Genomic DNA, 22,119 nt, shown 5'->3' on the forward strand with positions numbered 1-22,119 from the left:
TGCTAATATGATCTTTTGTGGTTGAGGCAACTCTGAGGCTGGGGATGGGGGCGTGTGCCCCTCCTGAGAACAATTAGATAGGACTTGGTTACCTCCCCACCTGAGGCATCTGTAGGAGGGGCTCTGTTGATGCCTCAAGTCTCTGGTAAGGCCTCCTCCATGGTCTGGACTTAGAACTGTATTCAGTAGTAGGTGGGGCTAAGAATTAGCTTGTCTGCTCTGGCGGAGAACGAAGAAGGGCCTAGGAGCTATATAGCTCATTGTTTGGGGGCCTGGATCAGGCCTGAGTGTGCACTGAATTTGCTGGTCAGGTAAACCCACCAGGTTTGCTCGGCAAGTGGGAAAAGGCATGGGCTGCATTGTACGTGTGAGTGTCACCTTCTGTAGGACTGTTGAATGGGCCCCCCGGCTTCCTGTGTGGCCCAGGTAGTGTCTGTGGTTAGACAGGCTGAAGCTGTATTCAGCCCTGAGCAGGGCTCTGAATTAGATTCCTGCCCAGGCACAGCAGGAGAAACAGCTCTAAAACCAGTAAAGCTCTTTGATTTTTGTCTTCATTCAAGCTGAGGTGTAACACATCCCCTGACTGAGCAGGGCGGTCCGCCTGCTCTTCTTCGCTGGCCACGTAGCTTCTAGGTCTTGTCAGCAGCCCTTCTGTTCTGATGGGACCGGAAGGCACTTCCTACTGTGGGGGGCTTTGAGTCAGGACGCTGCGTGGGCATGGCCCAGCCTGGCTCTAGGACCAGCAGAATTCCTTATCTGAGGATGAGAATCAGGCAGGTCTATACCCAGCCTAGTTCCCTTGCATCGTGTGCAGCCAGTTTGTTCTGCAGATGAGAGTACCTGCTTGTTGGAGTCACTACGTGGGCACTGCGTGTGCTGCCTGTTGCAGGCCCTTCCTCCCCCTTTTCTGTCCTAGTCAAGATTCCCAGTGACTGGGCCCCACAGATTGTTTGGCAACCCCTGTGGTGTGAGATCAGAGTAGCTGCTCCCACCAAGGACCCATGATATGGGAGAGATGGATTGACCCCTCTGGGGTTTTCTATTCCTCCTGGAGAGATCAGTGGCCTAAGAAACCTCTCCTCTTGGAGCTGCACTGACTGGGGGAGGGGCGGTGCCATCCGTGTGCAGCTACTTATTTTATATGCAGAACAATTAGATAGGTCTTGAAGCGCAGTGGGGTACTTCCACCTCACCCCACGTTCTAGGATTCCTTCCGTGATCTTTTGTTCTTGAACAGTGGTTGTTCTTGGGAGAGGAAGTGAAGTCAGGCCCGACCTGTTGCCATCTTGGTGACATCCGGCTCCCACTCTCGGAGATCTTTAGTTCGTCATAGCTGACTGCGTGAAGGGGAGACTACAGATACTGTCGAGTTCTCTGAAGATGTATATACTACTGTTGTCTAGATTTTGTGAAACTCTTAGTGGAAAACAGTTTCTAAGTGTGAACATCCTGATTTTTAAGTTTGAATATCATTTTCATTTCAACTATTTGGTATTCTGAGGTATACCAGTTTCTGAGTCCAAAGGTTCTAATTTCTATTTACCGTGATAGGATTATTTAGCAAAATATGCCAAGTGGATGAGTTAGTCTTTTTTTGAAGCTCTCATAGAAGCATGAAAACAAATATGATTTTAAAACACTTTAATATATGTAAAAAAATTTTCTGCATACAGTGTTCTTCCTTCATTATGGCTACCTTAGAAGAGAATCAGCACGTGGCACACTGCTTTTGTACCCAGCACACATCTCATATATATCTTTGTATTCATCAGGAAAAGTTTTAATCTTCATTTAAAGAATGCAGTTTTTGTTTGGCAAAATGTAGTAGGAGTCATTGAGACATCAATTTAAGTAATACTAGCAGCTGCACTATACTTTTCAAATAGAGGGTGAAGTTGTAGGTTAATTGTGCTGTTCTTCTGTTTTCCTAACACGATAGTAAATTGTACTGGTAATTCTCCATGAGTACGTTATAGTTGGCTTCCATAAAGACAGAGAAAGTGGAAACCATTAGAAATAGAAAGTGAAAGCCAGGTCATGTTAAAGGTGTATTAGAACTTCGGTGTCCAAGGAAAATATGCATAAAAATCATGATCATCCTTGAGAAATCTACCAAAATTAGTTTTTTTTTTTTTAAGATTTTATTTATTTATTTGACAGAGAGAAATCACAAGTAGGCAGAGAGGCAGGTAGAAACAGAGAGGAATGGAAGCAGGCTCCGCGCTGAGCAGAGAGCCTGATGTGGGGCTTGATCCCAGGACCCTGGGATCATGACCTGAGCTGAAGTCAGAGACTTTAACCCACTGAGCCACCCAGGCATCCCAAAACATGAGTATTTTTTTTGCCAGTTAAATCATGTATTATATCGTAGCCACATGAAAAAATGGACAATATAAAGTTGACAAGTCAGAGTACACAGGAAATTTAAATCTGATTTTCTCTTTGTCTTGAAAGTTTTGTTTGAGAGGGGAATTTACTTAATTAGACAATGTTAGGATGTTGTTTATAAGGTGATGCTCTCAACCTTTTCTTAGAAAACCTAATATTGATAATAATTGGCATAGAGAAAGAATGTTTCTTGATTTTAACATTTTGTATATGTTTGGGGATATTCATTTTTTTACTCTCTTTTCTTTCTTTTTTTAAGATTTTATTTATTTATTTGACAGAGAGAGATCTCAAGTAGGCAGAGAGGCAGGCAGAGAGCGGGTGGGAAGCAGGCTCCCTGCTGACCAGAGAGCCCGATGCGGGGCTCGATCCCAGGACCCTGAGATCATGACCTGAATTGAAGGCAGAGGGTTAACCCACTGAGCCACCCAGGCGCCCGTCTTTTTTTTTTTTTTTTTTTTTCTTCTTTTAAAAAATTCATTCTGTAACACTCTACAAAGCATGTAGCCTATATGTAGCAATTACTACTGAGACTTCGAGAATAAATTACCAATTTCCTGTAATTATTATTTTGAGGCCAGGGAACTCATTTGCAAAATCTCCAGTTAGACTATCAACTATGGGTGGGTTTTAAGTAGAGGTTTATCAGAACTACTGTTCTGCAACAAAACGTACATTTTATAGAATAGTGAAGATGTAGTAATTGAAATGTCTTTCTAAGGTAGTTTCTGACACATGAAATCTTTATCGTAACTCCCAACACTCAGATGTACCATTTCTTTAAACTGTGCTAAGTCTGCTGCCATGAGGAGTAAGAATCCCGGATTCAGAGTATGAAGAGTGTGGAAATATCTGGTTCTTCTTTTAACAATGTCATGTTCAGCAACCCACACAACCTCATCAGTTCTGTTTCTGGAGTTGTGAATTGTGTGACATGGAAGGTTCCTTTGGCTCTGAAATTCCAGTAGTGTTTGAGTCTGCAATGTACCACTGACTTTCAGAGTCTGTCATTAGAATGAAATGTTGACATTTTGGACAGTGATCTCTAGCCAAAGTTACTAGAACGGGAGACACTTTTTCTCACATCCTAATCTCCTTCTGCCAGATTTTACTTTTTTTGCCCTATGCCTTCCTCCTTAAAAAAATGAAGTTGAAAATGTTTGTAAAGGACATACCGTGCCGTTTTCTTTTGTATATTTTTGTATTTTCCAGCGAAAAGGGTCTTGAAGTCATACAGTGGCAGTCCTGGGGCTCGTCTGCCTTTACTTCGTTCTGCTGTAACGCCGTCCTGGGCGCTGATGGGCAGCTGGCTGCTCCCTGTTGCTTCAGAGTTGTCGGCTACTTTGAACCAAGTTCACTTCTGCCCTGGGGCGTGTTTATTTTGGGCTCTTTGGGATAGACCATTTTCATCTTGGTGACTAGGATTGCTGGAGGAAAAAAAGCAACTCGAGGGGATTGAGTGGAAGGTGAGAACAGCACCCAGAGCAGGGCCTGTCAAGTGTGTTTGTGGAGAGAAGAATGGAGGCTGAGAAGGGGCTCCTCGCCAGAAAGGGAGTTGGCAGAGTGGGTTATCAGAACTTGGGGAAACTGAGGCTTAGAGGGTCTGCCGTGTGGCCCTTCACCTAGATGCACTGCTGTGGGGGCCACTGTTGCAGTCTGATAAGGATCCTGTTACTCAGGTGTCCTGGGTGGGGCGTAGATGCTGTAGGCGTAGATGCTCAGACTTACCAGGATCCTGTGTGGTTCTGGCACGCCGTTTATGCTTTCTTCCTCGTCCCTCAGTTTTCAGGAAACTGTATCAGGATGCAAATGAGTGATTTAATAGGAATGACCTTGAATCTTCTTTAATTTATATATTTAAAAAAATCATTCGCAGATTTGATGATGATCATCAGTGCAATTATTTGTGACCTATTTCTTAGCCCTCCAGAGCTTAAAAAATAAATGGGCTCTGACTTTAACATCTAGTGTTTGTAAGTTTCGAAAATCTCTTTTCCTCCTTGCTTTTGAAAAACGTCATTAGCGCTGTAGATCTTGATAGGATTACAATTGCATTAATTATAGTAGCAACTGTAATTAACTTCTGTCTAGCTCTTTGTAGCTCACCCTTTCCATATACATTAATTCATTTGTACTCCACAGGAACCCTGGTATTACTGATTACACAGCGAGGCAGCAGTGTGTTATAATTTGAAACCTAGTTCTCTAATCTCGTGTTCTTTACTTTCTGTTAAGCTGCTTACCTTGACTGGAGGGGAGTGAGAAAGTGAGGCCTGTTCCTCATTTCCTTTCCTCATGCCTGTCGTCGAATGCCGCTGCTCCTCCACTTCTCATTCCCTTTCGTATCCGGGCTTACACATTTCCTTCTTTCCCATTTCTTGTTTTTTTCCTCTGCGATCTCTTTCTCCCCCAGCTCCTCCCTTAGTTTTACTAGCCGTCCCCATTTTGTGCCAAAGTAATTTTTTGTAAGGAGTCAGTAAAGATTTGTTTCATTTATTTGTTTTTAATGTTTTTATTTATTTATTTGACACAGAGAGAGAAAGAAATCACAAGTAGGCAGAGCAGCAGGCAGAGAGAGAGGGGGGAAGCAGACTCCCTGCTGAGCAGAGAGCCCAATATGGGGCTCGATCCCAGGACCCTGAGATCATGACCTGAGCCGAAGGCAGAGGCTTAACCCACTGAGCCACCCAGGTGCCCCCCAGATTTGTTTCACTTAAAAAAAAAAATTGTAACTAGAATATTTGAGTCTTACTTCACTATAAAGGTGCTTAATTTAGGAAATGAGAGAATGAAAGTATACCTTAACCGTAAGCAACCAATACAAAGCCGATTTAACCAATAAAAAGCTAATGAAAGGTTTTACAGAGAAAATTCCCTTGGGTGTGTGTATTAGAGATACTTTTTGAAGGTTTTTATTTGAAGTACACTTTATAGTTTTTTACTCTTAAATGGGTGGGTCAGGGTAATCCGTATTTTTTAAGGTTATGGACGGTGTTTTCTATCTCAGCTTTGTATTTAGGCTAGATAAATCATGAAGCTGTAAGGAGAAGGGTTTTGAACTTTCGGTCTTTAGCATCTTGTCCTGAACATTAATCGTAATTTCTCAAAATTAAGTTTCAAAAATAACGTTTGATCACTCTTTGGATTAGATTTAAGAATGCATCTCAAGCCCACATAATTTCTCCTTCATAAACCATATTTAGAAATACTGTCATCTTGGAAGGTGTGGTTTTCACAGTGGGATTCTTTCATGCCAAGTCTTAATAAATCTTTGCAGAGAAATCTGGTTTTTGCGATAGGCTCTTAACTAGATTGGTTTTAAAAAGTGGAAAATGAGCAACAAGCAGGAATTCCAGCAACGAATTCTGCTTGCTGTGTTAGTAGTACTGTGTCCGGAGGTGCTGTGAAATACGTATAATCGTATATTTAAATTGTATCCTGCTTGCCCAGCAAGGTCAGCTCTCTGTGAAGCCTCCCCTGATCTTTCCTGGGAGAGTTGACCCCAGTCTCTTGGTGCCGAGCTCTTCCTAGAAACACTTGCCAGCCCATCTCTGTCGCTTCATTCCAGTTATTTTTGCAAATCTGTTTTCCTTGAGACCTTGCATGGCTTTTGGACAGAAGTCAGTGGTGGCGGTACTAAGGACAGGATAGGGTTGGTTTGCTTGGTTGGTTTTTTGTTTTTTGTTTTTTGTTTTTTTTTTTTTTTTTGCATGTAGAAAAGGTAGTCTTTATGTTGTGTTTCAGTATTGATAAAATAATATTTCCTACATCATTTTTTAAAAAGATTTTATTCATTGATTTGACAGAGAGAGATCACAGGTAGGCAGAGAGGCAGGCAGAAGAGAAAGGGGGAAGCAGGCTCCCTGTTGAGCAGAGAGCCCCATGCAGGGCTTGATCCAAGGACCCTGAGACTATGACCTGAGCTAAAGGCAGAGGCTTTAACCCACTGGGCCACCCAGGTGCCCTGCATACATCATTTTTAAAGCTTGTCTGTAATACGTAGAGCTTTTGTTTCTGTTATGCATATGCATTACTGTATTGTGCTATGCTATAAAATGCGCATCTTTGTTTTCCTTACATTTCTGTGCTTAGCCCGTTGTCGTCATTTTATAGCAGGGCAGTGAGAACACCTCTCCCAAGGGGCTGAGGACTAAGAGTATGAATTTAAAGCCCGCAAGGACGCCCCAGGTGCCCCGTTTCGTACCTCCTCCCTTACCGATTGCCGTGAGACAGCCACAGTAGAAGTGTGTTCAGCTCATGGTGGGAGAGGAAGTGAAGCGCAGACCAGGTCTGTTTTAGGGTCCAGAGGCGGGACCTCTCCAACTTCCTTCCCTTCCTGTCTCTCTTCTGTCACGCTTCACACGGGCTTGAGTTGAATGACAACAGGAGGAAACTTGAAATTTTCATTCGCGATTGAAAGTGGGAATTGAACTTCAGTTTTTAAAAGTTCAGTTTGTGAAAGTTCACGAGGAGCTTGTACTTTACAGGTTCCGTGTGTCTGTATTTCACTGTTCTTGTGTCCTAGCGGCCTGGATGCCCTGTAGCGTACGGTCTGTTATCTCTGCTTCTGTCACCTGATGCAGTACTTTCAGAATGTAGGTTTGAGCACGGGCTATCATTAAGTTATGTGTCCTGACCGTGGATTGCTCTGCATACCAAACTGAAGCAGACATTGCGTTACTGCTGTAAACACTAAGGCCTCGAAGCTGTTTTGCAAATTTATAGTTCAGAAGAGCCGATTATAGCCAGACAGCCAGTGAACTAAGGAGTTCTTTTTCGGGTCCTGCTAACGCAGAGTTACTGACATGAGACTGCCATTAACCCTTGCATGTTTTGATGTACACTTAATTTACATTTGGAAAAATAAATTGGTACCACACAAATCTCCCACTGTCATATAAGGTACAACAGCTTGTAAGAGATGTCATTAAAACACAACATTCAGCGTTTATGGTAACTTGCCCCCAGAAGGTGTCTCCTTTAGGGTAAGAAGACATTTTGCTTACGTGGATTATTTGTGATGTGTGTCTTTCGGTCACGTGGTGACCTTACACTGATTGTCATTATCAGTTGTGCCAGCAATGTTCTGCAAAGCGAAGAAAATATTGTCTTAAAATCTTCTGTAGTTTTGGATCATACTTAAATTTCACATCCTTCTAATTACAGCATAGGTACCCTTTGTGTGCAGCAAGAGTTTTGACATTAAATGATCCTCAAACTGGCAGGGATTTAAACTTTGTCTTATGACCTCATTTTAGCTTCCTCTCCAACCCAGCTGCCCGTCAGGTAGGGTGTCCGCTTCCCTTACACTTTGTTCACCCCTGGAGATGCATGTCCATAAACAGCACCGAAGCCCGCCTCTCTCCACTTACCCTCGGATTCACGCTTCTAATTCCGTCTCTTGGGGCAGCTGAGTCTGAATGTTCTTTCCTTCTTTTATTATCTTTTCCTAGGTGTCCTTGTTCTGGTTCACATTTAAAGTCTTCATACTTGTTTGGGGCACCTGGGTGGCTCAGTGGGTTGAAGCCTCTGCCTTCTGCTCAGGTCATGATCCCAGGGTACTGGATTGAGCCCCAGATCGGGCTCTCTGCTCAGCAGGGAGCCAGCTTCCCCCCTCTCTCGGCCTGCTGCTCTGCATACTTGTGATCTCTGTGTGTCAAGTAAAAAATAAATAAGTAAAAAAAAAAATAAAGTTCTTCATACTTGTTTGAAATCTTAAAAGCTGAAATTGGGGCTTCAATTGGAAGGATTTTGTGTGTTTGAGTCCATTCTGGCCCTTCCTGTAAGGTGTTCCAGCTTTGCCTTGTGGCAAGTTATTCCCCCTAAATCCCAAGTTTTACTTCGCTTTCTCCTTTTAAAATGAAATTATTACCAGGGAAGGTCACACTCGAGTATGACTGTCAGACAATTCTTGCTTGCTTGAGAGGAGCCTGCCTCTGAGGAGTGACACTGGATTGAGCAGAGACACATTTTTGTTTGTCTTCATTAATCAGGCAGTTAAAACTGCCTGTGGAGGATATGTCATGTAATAATTCCAAACATTTTGCAGAGGAACAGATGAAATTGAGCATTCCTGGGGCACCTGGGTGGTTCAGTCAGTTAAGCGTCTGCCCTCAGCTCAGGTGCTGGGATTGAGTCCCACATCCGGCTCCCTGTTCAGCACGGCGTCTGCTTCTCTCTTGCCCTCTGCCTCTCCCTTTGCTCCTACTCTCTCTCTCTTTCTCTCCCGTGAATAAATCTTAAAAAAATAAATAAATTTAGCATCCCTTTCCTTTCCTTTTTTTAAAAAAAATATTTATTTATTTATTTGACAAAGAGAGAGGGGGGGAACACAAGCAGGGGGAGAGGGAGAAGCAGGTCTCCCGCAGATCAGGGCTGGGTCCTAGGACCCCAGGATCATGACCTGAGCCGAAAGCAGATGCTTAATGACTGAGCATTCCTTTCTAATATTCAAATTGATGTGACTGCATTTGTTTTAGTGAGAATGGGTATCTGTAGTACATGTATCCTTTGTTCTTTTGGCTTGATTTTTCTGCCAATCTCCTACCTCTTCCCCTTGCATTTTGTTGGGTTGCTTCACGAGGAAGTTTTCCAGTGGCCAGACCCAGAGCTTGGGGTTCACACAGGTCCACTGAATGCGTCGCTGATAGGCCCGAGTTTGTGTGCGGTGAGAGCAGTTAGTAAGGTATCAAGAAAACTTGCCATGAGACCTCTCTTGTGCTGGTGGAAGGTGGGTGGCCACATGTTAAGGACACAATGGCCTTTGAAAATTGGTGGGTTGAATAAAATATTGAAGCAAAGTCTGGGCATTTAAAGAGCCTTTAAAGAACAGGGAACATTAAAGAGGGGGAATAAACGACCGCCAGCCAAGTTGCTCGCTCACTGGTACTTCTGCGATGGGTAATGCTATCCCGAAGTTAATTTGTACAACCCACTTTAGCTGTGAGAACCAAAGGAGGGAAGGTTGGTTTGCAAGTCGAAACAATTTAATTAATAAATATGTATTTTGTAGGTAATCCTGTTTCTATCACTCAATTAACATATGTGCTCATATTCCGGAGGTTGATTCTTTTCTGTTTGTGAATGACCATTGTAATTGCCTTCCTGACATGTTGACAGACTGTCTTTCTAGTAGACATGGGTGGAATGGAACCCCTCGATATCCATAATGTTCTCAACGTTTAGCACTGTGGAATTTGGGAAAGATATTTTGCTTTCGACACAGCATTGAATATTGATTCAACTAATAGAGCGATTATTGTACAAAACAGACCTGTTTTTTTTTCCCACATAGATTTTTTTCCCTTATTATGAATTTACAAATATGCATATAATGATGGATTATGTTTAAAAATTAGCTCTTGGCTCAAAATTTTGCAATACATAAGAATTTTAGCTCATAAAATTGTTTAGTAACATTCTTTGTGGACTGGATCAAATGTAAAAACCAGCACAGAATCAAGGTTTTGTAGCTGATTGAAAAATAACCGCTGAAAGCCTCAGGCTTAAAATTAAATTTGGTTTTAACAGGGGTGAATTTTTGTGACATTGCTGAGTAACGACTTAGGGAGATGTTTATTAAAGATGGTTAATAAACCCACTGAGACACATCTGACCATTATTTATATGAGATGAAATGTCAATTTACATTTAGAATGGAGAAGACAAAAGATTTCAGAAATACTGCGTTTGAGTGTGTCCCATTCTGCATATTAAGGCAATCTGCTTTTTAAAAAAAAATCTTTGTATTAAAATTGCTTATCTCTGTTTTAATCACTTTACATCTTTATCTCCATCTCCTTGGTGGTCTCCTGTTATTATCAGTTGATCTGTTCACACTGAGCGTCATTCCTCCCATCTGTTCCTATTAATACTTACTCCTTTAATTTCTTCCTCTGTGTGATTGAAGTGATGTCAAAACGGGTATTTTCACTCTGTTTTTCTTTCAGACTCCGTTGTCCTGATTCCGCGCCCTCCCCCCCTCTCTTCAATCTAGCCGTGAAGGGTGATGAAATTCACAGTAGTCACAAAATAAATCAGTATTCACTGAGCTGCATGCCTTCCCCATCATGGTGCAAGGCCTCAGTGGCCAGAAGGGATCGAACAAAGAAGCAATGTGTGAGTGTGTAATTGTGCTCCTTGCTTCGTGGTCCCGTCGTAAGAATGGCATGTTCGTTTGCAGCACAAATTGCTCCAGAAATTTCCTTTTTCACTTTTCACATCTTTATTCCCTGAGCATGTTTCCCTGTTCCAACATTCTTGTTTTCTCTCCTGTTCTTCCCAAACACATCACCTCACTTTTATTTTTTAGTCTATCAAATTTCAATTTGTTTTAGATGGTTTCATTATTGATAACTGCGCATCGAGAGGTAATGATTTGCAGTATATGTTTTTAGTCTGTGGTCTCTACACTTAGGGAATTAATTTGAAACAGCAGTCTGTTTGCACAAGGATTCTTAAATGAGTTGGTTTATAACAAATAAAAGTTTCATTCCTCTAGTCCATTAAAAAAAAAAAAAACAACTGTTCTGTGGTTGAATTTTCTTCTTTTCATCTTTGGCCAGATATAATGAGGGACTTTTATGTTATTTCCTACTTTGTCTTCAGTGTACTATATTTTTCAATTAAAAAAAAAAAAACCCAGACTATTGTTAGTTCTCCTGCTCTTTAATGAATCATTGGATTGGAAAATAACTCATTATATCATCAGGCAGAGATATGTTCCTTTATTTGCATGTAGATAGTGAAGATGAATAATTTATCTAATGTTATTAGTGCAGGCTGCATATTACTGAAATCTCAGCAGGATATAATGAAATTTGTCTCGTGCTAGTGTGGAGATAGCATGCCTTTGCATAGTCATTATTGAACTTTTGGCATCTCTCAGAGAACTATTATGTTAGCATGCCAGTCTTGCTCACCTCTTCATTAACTGGACTTTTGATTGAAGAGTTGAACTTATCTTGAAGATCTGTGAAATCTGGTGTGCCAAATGCCCGCTTGACTCCAGCTATGTTTCTACAGCAGAGCAAGAATTTTCAGAATGAATGAAGGACTTAATGTTTCTTATTAAAGTGATTACTGCAAAAACGCTGTGACTGATGGTTTTATTACTTCTGGTCATGAAAAGCTATCTGTAAGACAGACATGGAAGCAATGTATCTTTCTGAAATGAAGGGTGGTGAAACATGTATATAATTGTCTATTATGTATATATGTATATACATATATACATTATATATATCTAATATATATATAATTGTACTAATTATGTCTTTGAAGTTATTTTAAATAATTGCTTTGAAAAAGTTGGCTTTGATTTCCTTATTACATGATCAAATGTGGAGGTCAACAGATCTCCTCCCGAGCAGCAGTAAAGCTGGACAGTCAAAAACAGGCAGCTCAGTTGACTTGAAGAATTGTTCGTTAAAGTGGAGATTTTGATGGCAAGTAACAGGGAGGGTCTGTGGCTCTACCTTCTTGAAACTGGGGGACTGTTTGGCATGAATAGTGGACAGGTGGACTAGCCAGGATTTGAACAGGAACTTCCTGAAGGTGAGGAGGTGATAGGAGGCTTGCTAAGTCTCCACGGACGGTTAGTTGACTGGGGGTTGTGCATACGCACAGCAGAGTCTGGAGTGGGCCCAGCCACCCACGCTCACCTGCCCACTGGAGCCTGCATGCACATCCCGGGAAGATGGGGCGGACTAAAAAATGGCCCTAACTCTGAGTGACCTCACTGGCTCATACACAGTTCCATCAGCAGATAGAAATCTCATTGGCTTGTGGTGTTTGAACAAATGTGTGACCATTCTTTCCTCAATAAAAAGCTATGCAGATGCAGAGTTGACCCCTAAGATGTCATGCTTGGTGGAGGGGAGTGAGGATGGAGAACTAAGAAGGGACAAGGACAACCTTTCATTGTAGAGAGACAGATTTCCTAGATTTAGTCCAGGTAAGCTAGTAAAGAAAACCAACAACAGCCCTTGGTGGGGGGTGGTCTGAATTAAAATTTGCCACAGTATATTATCTACAGTGTTCTGAATTAAACAAGATATTACGATACATGCAGAGAAAGCAAGTACACCTATATGGAGAAAGAAAAACAAACCAGTCAGTATAGATTGTCTTTGACCAAAAATGTTGGAGTCAGCAAAGACTCCCACGTACTAAGTAAAATGATGTCAAAAGCCTTTAAGGAAAATGATGGCAGTGACGAATACAGAATCACAAAAAAGATGGAAAGGATAAAAAAGAACCAAGGGGAAATTGAAAAGTACAGTAAATTAAATGTTCATTCAAGGGGCTCAATTGCAGGTTTGAGATTGCAGAAGAAAATAAAATCAGTAAATTTGAGGACAGATCAATAGAAATGATCCACTCTGAATAACAAGAAAAATCAGCAGGGACTCAAAGACCTGTGGGGCAGCATCCAGCAGACCAGTTAGTGTGTCACGGAGCCACAGAAGGAGATACAGAAAAAGTGCCCCTCCCCCATTTTTTTTTTTTAAAGTACTATATGAAAACTTCCCAAACTTTGTTAAAAAACAAAAACAAAAAACTCATTACTTTATGGAGCCAAAAAGCTACCTGAATTGCAGGTAGGAAAATCACAGAGATCCAGGAAAGCATAAGAAAGAAGTAACACATTATGTACAAGGGGAACAATATTAAGATCGATAATTGACTTCTCATCAGATACAACAGAGTCAAAGGCAGTGACCTTTGACAGTTGAACCTTGAACGACATGTGAACTGTGTGGTCCCCTTCTCTATGGATTTGTTTACAGACCAGTACTGTATATGTGTTTTCCTCGTGCTTTTCTTAACATTTTGTTTAGCTTATTCTATTGTAAGAAGTGTGTCATACATATGACATATAAAATATTTGTTAGTCAGCTGAGTATGTTATTGGCAAACAGTGTAAGCTATTAGCAGGTAAGTTTTGTTATATGTGGATTTTCAAGTGTATGGGGGTTGGTCTTGCTCACCTCTGCAGTGTTCAAGGATCAGCTGTATTCAGTGCTCAGAGAAAAAAAACCTGTCAACTAATAATTCTATATCCAGCAAAAGTATCTTTCACAAATTAAGCAAAATAGAGACTCTCAAATAAGCAAAGAATCTGTGTTGCTAGTAGATTTCCTTTATAAGAAATAGTAAAGAAAGCTCTTCAGGCAGAAAGGAAGTAGTATCAAATGATAAGTTGAATTCTCAGGAGGGAGTGATTTTTAGAAATGGTTAAATATGTGGTTAAATAATAAGTCCTTTGTAAAGATATGTTTTTCCTCTTTTTAAAACTATATAGTTGTGGGGCGCCTGGGTGGTTCAGTCAGTTAAACGTCTGACTCTTGATTTCAGCTCAGATCATGATCTCAGGGTTGTGAGATCAAGTTCTGTGTTGGGCTCTGTGCTGGAGTGAAGCCTGCTTAGGATTCTCTCTCTCCCTCTGCCCACCCCACCCCCCGCCAAAAAACAACAACAACAACAACAGAAACTATACAGTTGTATAGAACAATAATTATGGCCCTGTGTTTTGGGGGTTTATGCAGCTGTCTGTTAATATGTGTGACAACAATTGCACAAAGAGGGAGGAGGGAAAAGAAATGGCATTTGGACGATTGAATATCCATATGCAAAAAACAATCTTAGACTCTTATACACAAACTAACTAAGTGGATCCTAGACCTAAGGCTAAGACCTAAAACAGTAAGACACTGAGAAGAAAATACAGAATAAATCTGTGCCCTTGGGCTAGGCCAGGAGTTCTTAGCTAGAGTAGCAAAAGCATGAGCTAGAAAAGAAAAAATTGAGAAAGTACACTTCATTAAATTGAAAAACATTTACTTTTGAACAGATACTATCATGAAAGTGAAACTGTAAGCTTCAGTCTGCGAGAAAATATTTACAAATCACATACTTGACGAAGGTTTTGTAAGCAGAATAAAGGATTCTTAGAACTCTATAACAGGGCAACTACTCCAGTTAAAATACTGGCCGACTCCTGGAGTAGACATTTTTATTAGTGAGGGTTCTCTAGAGAAACAGCCAGTAGGGTGTGTGGGTAGGTGGGTTTGTTGAAGAGAAATGTATGATAAGGAATTGGCTCACACTATTATGGAGATATTTTGGAGACTGAGAATTCCAAAGACTGTAGTCTGCAATCCAACACTCCATGAGAGCTGATGTATATAGGTCCAGCCCAAGTCCAAAGGTCCAAGAATCAGTAGAGCCGATCGTGTAAGTTTCAGTCTGCAGCTGGCCAATAACAAGACCCAAGAAGATCCTGTATCCCAGTCAGAATCTGAAGGCTGGCAAAGAGCAATGTCCCAGCTGTGCAGTCAGATGGGAGTTGTTTCCTCTTAGCTTCCTTGTTCTATTCAGGTCTTGGATTGATTGGATAAGGCCCACTAGTGTTAATCAGTCTCCTGATTCAAATGTCAGCCTTACCCAGAAACACCATTGCAGAAACACCCAAGATAATGTTTGGTTAAATGTCTGGGTACCCTGTGGCTTAGTCAAGTTGACACATAAAAATTAACCATACTGGGGCACCTGGGTGGCCCAGTGGGTTAGGCCTCTGCCTTCGGCTCAGGTCATGATCCCAGGGTCCTGGGATCTAGCTCCGCATTGGGTTCTCTGATCAGCAGGGAGCCTGCTTCCTGCTCTCTCTGCCTGCTTCTCTGCCTACGTATGATCTCTGCCTGTCAAATGAATAAATAAAATCTTAAAAAAAAAATTAACAATACCAACATTTTACCACACAAGACGTGCAGATGGCTAATAAACACGTGGAAAGGTGCTCAACATCGTTAGTCATTATGGAAATGCATGTTCATTCCAACCACAATACTGGATTACTTCTCACTAGAATGGCTGTTGTCAAAAAAGTTGCAACTATAAGGACTTCGTTAACAATGTGGGGAAACTCAAGTCCTCATACGTTGCTGGTAGGATATAAAATGGTACCACCACTTTGGAGAACAGTTGTTTCTTATAAAGTTAAACAGAAATTGACCACGTGACCCAGCAGTTCCATTCCTGGGAGTCTATCCAGGAGAAATGAAAACTTATGTCCCCATGAAGTCTTGTATGTGAATATTCGTAGAAGCAAGCATTATTCTAATAGGTATTAGTTGGAAACAATCCAGATGTCTGCCAGCTGGTCAGCAGTTGAACAGAATGTGATATATTTTGGAACGGAAGCAAGGGTGGACTGTAAATAAGCTTGAGTGAATTCTTAGGGTGATAGAAATGTTCTAAAACTGGGTTGTTGTGATGATTGTACAACTGCATGTGTTAATTTAAAATCATGAAATTGGGGGCACCTGGGTGGCTCAGTTGGTTAGGCGTCTGCCTTTGGCTCAGGTTATGATCCGAGGGTCCTAGGGTTGAGATTTGGGTGAGGCTCCCTGCTCAGAGGAGAGCCTGCTTCTTCCTCTCTCTTTGCTGCTCCCCCTGCTTGGGCGCCATGCACTCTCTCTCTCTCTGTTAAACAAATAAGTCTTTAAAAAAAAAATCATTAAGTTGTATACTTGCAAGTAGTGACTCTTATAGGATGCACCTCAGTGAAGTTATAAAAAAATACTACGTATATAATGAGCAAAGGTCAAAGTAAGCATGGAAGAAATAATAATTGGAGAATCTGAAGGGGATGGGAAGTCTTAGTACTGTTCTCCCGTATTTTCTACCACTGCAATTCAAAATTTCAAAATTATAAAATTTTTCATGGCTTTTAGAAATAGTCCGTTTTTCTTTTGTAATAGTTTTAAAAAATAAGTCTAAAAATTTTTTTTTTAAAGATTTTATTCGATATAGAGAGAAAGATCATAAGCAGGCAGAGAGGCAGGTAGAGAGAGAGGGGGAAGCAGGCTCCCCACCGAGCAGAGAGCCCGATGCGGGGCTCGATCCCAGGACCCTGGGATCATGACCCGAGCCAAAGCAGAGGCTTAACCCACTGAGCCACCCAGGCGCCCCTAAAAATTTTTGTCTTTAAAAAATCTGACCCTGAAGTGTCACCTTATCCCAGCCTTTTAAAAATTTCTTTGATGTGTTGTTTGCTTTGAGCAAATAGTCTGCTTTTGCACTTTTTTTTTTTTTTTTTTTTTTTTAATTCCCCAACAGTGAGTTGGTTGGCAGGCCTGGTGCTCAGGTAAGCTCTTCCTGTTTCATTTCATACCTGGTCCCCGCTGGAGAGCATGTGTACCTTATGGAGTGACATTCTGTTTTCGTCATATGTACAGTAGAAATGTGCAAATACTTTAAGCAAAGAACTTTGACTGCAGGAAGCGTGCACAGCTGTTTTTCCCTTTGGCGGTATTTCTTAGGTCAATGGTTCCATCTTATGTATATTTTGTTGTTTGTTTCATAACAGAAGTTACGTGAAAATATTAACTCATTTGTTGAGAGCAGTCAGTTGAAGTTCTGTGGCTGACGCTGTCGTGTATTTTTCTGCGTTCATTGGAGGTCACTCTGTGAGACTGCTGGGTCACAAAAAGGACAATGGAAAGCGCCTCGGGGGGGCACGATTGGATTTGCCGAAGATCAGGAAGAATCCGCTGATAGAAATCATTTCCATCAATACCGGGTAAGTGTCTCTCAGACTTACCCATAAAATACTCAGTATACTCTGTGAATTCAGCTTTTCCCTCTGGACATGGGACAGAATAAAGCAGTTGAACATTTTCACGGGAAAGAAAAAATCAAAAAGCTCGAAATCACATGAATATAGTTCCCTCTTAGAGGTTCCCTGCGTACAAGTTACACGTTGATTTGCAGCAGGGTCTTAGGCCTTTGATTAATATTATTCTGACATCTTCTTGGTAACAAACTTGGATTTCATTTTCCAGCCATGCCCTTGGGTTAAAATAATTTTAAAAAGAGTTTTGTTGTTGGAATGATTAATATACCCATCATCTTTGTTTTTTCAATAGAATTATAGTAAATAATGCCCGAGATACTAACCATGTTTTAATTACGAACTCTATGAAATTCATGTTTTAAAGTGTTGTCCTTGGAGTGCCTGGGTGGCTCAGTCAGTGAAGTGTCTGCCTTTGGCTCAGGTCATGATCTCAGGGTCCTAGGATCAAGCCCTGTGTTGGGCTCCCTGCTCAGCGAGGAGCCTGCTTCTCCCTCTCTCTCTGCCCCTCCCCCTGCTTGTGCACTCTCTCTCTCTCATATAAATAAATACAATCTTTAAAAAAAAAATAAAATGTTGCCCTTATGAGCTTTGGGCTAAAAATAAGCATTGTTAACCGACTATTAAGCACTCTTAATTTCATGTCTTAGTCTGAAGTTCCTGACCTTACTATTGACTCTTGGTGAGCTCGTTTGTACGTCGTTTTATTTGCCTTAATGGAATTCGTCGTCAATATTAGTGTAGTCTGAAAGTCTGCTGAGGCGAAGGCCTTCTGTTCTTTAAATCATGGGAGTCGCTCCGTTCATCAAACCGCTTTGCATAGGCTTAAGCTATCCTGCCTGTTATTTTTTATTTTTTTAAAAGATTTTACTTAAGAGAGAGAGTGCATGGGTCGGGGGAGGAGAGCGAGAGGGAGAAGAAGAGGCTCTCAAGCAGACTGTACGCCGAGTGCCGGGCCCGGCGCGGGGCTCAGACTCCCGATCCTGGATCATGGCCTGAGCTGAAGCGAAGAGTTAGATACTCAGCCAGCTGAGGCACCCAGCCCTGTCCTGCTTCTTTCTGATTCTAGCTTCCTTCCTTCCTTTTTAGTATTGTTTTCCTCTGTCCTTCGCATCGTTCATGCTGTTCCCGCGGGGAGCCGGTGAACTTGCCTTTCTGCTTCTCCAGCCTTGTTCTTCCTCTCCCTGAGCCGTGCCTCCGTTTCCCCCCGCACGCTCCCGGCTCTGTCGTCACTGGTCCTCTTTTCTCTAGTTTTATCACCTTCTAGTTAATCCTTCTCACTACTGCCAAAGATCAGGGAAGGCTGAAGAAGTCATTTGGTTTTTCCTTAAAAGCCGCCTGGGGTGACTTTCGTTTGCCCTGGTGAATTTGTCTGTGACCAACGTCCGGCCTTCAGCGCCGAAGATTCAGAGACCTGCACTCCTCAGGCTCAGTGATGACATCAGGGTACAGTACTGAGAAATGTCGTTACCACGTTGACTGGAGCATCTAATATATTCTCGCTTTTGAGCCTGAGCCAAATCAGAGGCATAAGGCTGTTTGCTTCTCCCTCTGCCTCCGTTCTCCTCCTCCTCTCGGTCGTACCGCGGTTTCTCTTTTGATTCCTGATTTCCTACCTCAAATCGCCACATCCCCACATTCCCCCTCGTCCATATTTGCCTTATTTTCTTCTGTAGCACTTCTCATTATTGAAGTAGATACGAGTTCCTTTGTATTTTAATCGTCTCTCCTCACTGGCACGTCATAAGCTCCAAGATGGCAGGAATTTTCGACTCTGTCACCTACCACTGTATCCTTAGAATACGGAAGAACGTACACAGCAGGGATTTAATCAATATTTACTTACTGAATGAATGAATGATTGATTTTTATAATTTGAAAGTTTAATGGGTTTATGCTAAATTCTCTTCACAGAACAGATTGCCTTACCAGTTGGACAGTAATACTTGAAGTCTCGCTGAGCGCGCTTTCTCCTGAACAGTGTCTTTAGGAGGGCAAAGTCAAGTGTTTCTGTGAATGTCTCTCTCTTTTTTTTCCCCCATGTAGGATTGATCATCCCCTTTTCGCCAAGATACATTTCTTTACGCATGTTAATATTTTAGGGTCTGTCAAATGGATCCGTTTGATTTCTTTAAGGTGACTTTGCTCCTCTTGTTGACCTCTGGAGTGTTGCTTTTAACTGTTGGTTTTCAAAGATGCTTTATTTTTCTAGTTTCTGTGTATGTCTTCATGTGGTTGCTCCCTGCCTCACCCTCCAGTGTTCAGTCACACTGACCGGTTTGAGATTTCCAAACTCAAGATTCTCTTCTGTCTTGACTGCAGTCCCCTGTGCACGCCCTCTGGTGTCCTTGGCATGTCGTAGCCTTTCCCCATTCACCGTGTTAGTAATCCTTCTCTGTGCTCTTTTGGGGTGACTGCTTATTCCTTTCTCTGTGATTGGGGCTGAATACATCCCTCCTTCCACTACGCACCTACCATATTCCCTATTTATCTTGGTTATGGTCCTCTAAGACTGCCTAATTTCTACTTTAAATTTTAGGCTACATGGGCTCTGGAAGTATTTCAGGTATCATTATATTATTATCTCTGAGTTCAGTGTCTGGTATAGAGTGGAGTATGCAGTCAATAATTTGTTTTATTTATTTATACATGTTTTATTTTAAGGCCATCACTGTTTTTTGTTGCCATAAGAAATGTTGAGAAATTTGCTTTAGGTAGTCATTTGAAATGGCATTACGTGAAACATTTTGAGGTATTTTATTTGGGTTTCCCTTCTTTTGGATTTAGTGTTTCTTAAAATGAGGCTACACTATAAACTCTTTTAAGTTTTTAAATTTTTTAAAGATATTTTTTTAGAGAGAGAGGGCATGCACACCCATGAGCATGAGCGTGGGGGTTGGGGCAGCAGGAGAGGGAGAGAGACAGTCCTCAAGCAGACTCCCTGCTGAGTGTAGAGCCTGGCACGGGGCTGGATCTCAAGACCCTGAGATCATGACCTGAGCCAAAATCAAGCATCGGACATTAACTGAAAGAACCACCCAGTCGCCCCTACACTGTAAACCTTTTAAAGCTCACTGGATATTTGCCATCACTCTCTCATGTTACCATATAGAACTGCCCCTTAGTAAGTAAATTAGCAAATATGCCTTTGATGTTAAGAGAATTTAGTCCATACTGTCTATCTCTGCATGAGATCTGAGTTTCTAACCCTCCCTGACTACTAATCCCTTCCCTGAATCAGCTGTGGCCTTATCATTTGCTCTCAGGTGAGAGCATCCCCGTGGGCATTTGTCACGGTATCACTCCTAACATCTTAGCTTGGATTTTATTTCTTACCTCTGGTGCAGCTCATTGCTTTTTCTTTTTTTTTAAACTTACATTCAGATGTTTCGAAAGAGGCATATCCATAAGTATTTCTTTCAAGAGAAAATAATCCTTTCCACTAAAATCTTGACAACGTTTTATTGCTTTCAAATTAAAAATGGACATCTTAAATTTCATATAAATTTGTCCATTCTCCATTTGGGAAAGGGCTCACATTTGCAGCAAGTTTTATTGTGTATGTTAGTAAATTGTTGAAGTTACTATTAGAGTCTACAAAGTTGTTATGCTTTGTTACATTTCTAAAGGAGCATAAGGACTGTATTAATGCTTTACCAGTGAAAAAGTTAAACATTTCAGGTCATGCTAGATTCTGGAGGAGCAGAGAGAATTGTGTAGTTGATCACAGTATCTATAATGAGGGTGCCTTTTATTTCTTCAACAACATTCATCTTTTCTCCTAAAGCCTCTCTCTGGCGTTCGGTTACCCATCTCTGTTTATAGCCGCTGTGTCGAGTATATAAATTTTGGTCTGCTCGAGTCATTGCTGCAGTTTCCAGTGCTCTTCTTGTTTTCTGAGGCGAGCTTTTCGAGGTTAGCTGCCGGTTGCCTAGCACAGCTCCTGTTTCTGGACTGTCTCTCGTGCGGCAGAGATGCCCTGTAGAGGAAGCATGGCGAGGCACCTGTCTGTCTGGTGTGGTGATAAGACAGGGATGTGACCGTGACTCTGACAAACAGGTGAGAAGAAAGTTTAATGGTGATTGCTGATGCGAACTGAGTGCCTACTGTGGGCCAGACATGAGTCTTCGAAATGCATATTCTTTCCTGTATTGAATCCTCACAACAGCCTCTGAGATTGTTTTTCAGGAGGTGACGAAAGTCAAGTGCAGAGAGGTTAAGGGACTTTGCATTGTCATGTTCCTGGTAAGCAGCTAAGACCGAGACTTACCTGTTACGCCCGTCATATACTTTTGTGGGTGCAGAGGAGCAGGGAAGCCTCTCCAATGTGGCTGTCAGAGAGGGAGCTCGTGGGAGCCGAAAGATCTTTGCATTTCAGAGACTTTTGAATCGGGCCCTGCAGGACAGGTAGAATTGTGATGGTTTTGGATGGAGGTATAATCAGTTTCAAATGACCACTAGCTGGGTGTCTTGAAACTTCACAGATTTATTATGTTACCATTCCGGAAGTCAGAATCTCACACAGGTCTTGCCGTGCTAACATCATGGTATAGGTAGGGCTGCGTTCTGTAGGCTTTTGGGGAGAATCGATTTACTTCCTTTCTTCAGCCTCTGAAGGCCACCCACATTCCTTGCTTATGGTCCCCTTCTTCCGTCTTCAAAGCCTGCAGTATTGTATTTCTACTTCGACTCTCTTTCCCTCTCCCCCTCTTAAGTGATTACACTGGAGCTACCTGGAAAATCCAGGATGCTGTCTACATTTTAATGTCAGCTTTAACTCCTACTTGGCATGCATAGTTCCAGGGAGTAGGGCAGGTGTGATGAGAAAGTGGTAGGTAAAGAAAAGAATGAGCAAAGGTGTGTGAGCGGACCGTGGGAGTTGTTTGTGAAGAAGGCAATTTTCTCCAGGCAGTCTGATGTTTCCAACGCAAGGAAAGGGGGGATAAATCATCTTTTGTGTGAAGAGTGTAGTTGCCCCAGGGTGAGAAATCACGTTTAATTCAGATAGTAAAGGATAAGGAGAGCCACTGTCGTCTGGAGCAGAGGTGAGAAATAATCGTAGCCGGGCAGTAGGAAGATGTTTCGGGTACCAGCCT

At 41.8% G+C, this 22,119-nt stretch overlaps 1 protein-coding gene across 3 annotated transcripts in view; it reads left to right on the plus strand.

The window, feature by feature from the left end:
* CDKAL1 (CDK5 regulatory subunit associated protein 1 like 1) overlaps positions 1-22,119 on the plus strand; it is a 634,401-nt gene that overhangs the window by 203,957 nt on the left and 408,325 nt on the right. For all 3 annotated transcript variants that reach the window (XM_059399529.1, XM_059399532.1, XM_059399531.1), the window contains one exon: positions 16,852-16,972. In XM_059399529.1, coding sequence (XP_059255512.1) covers positions 16,852-16,972 — 121 coding nt within the window. The remainder of the gene's footprint in view (positions 1-16,851; positions 16,973-22,119) is intronic.

The sequence above is a fragment of the Mustela nigripes genome, chromosome 5, assembly GCF_022355385.1.
Source record: "Mustela nigripes isolate SB6536 chromosome 5, MUSNIG.SB6536, whole genome shotgun sequence".
NCBI classification, from domain to species: domain Eukaryota; kingdom Metazoa; phylum Chordata; class Mammalia; order Carnivora; family Mustelidae; genus Mustela; species Mustela nigripes.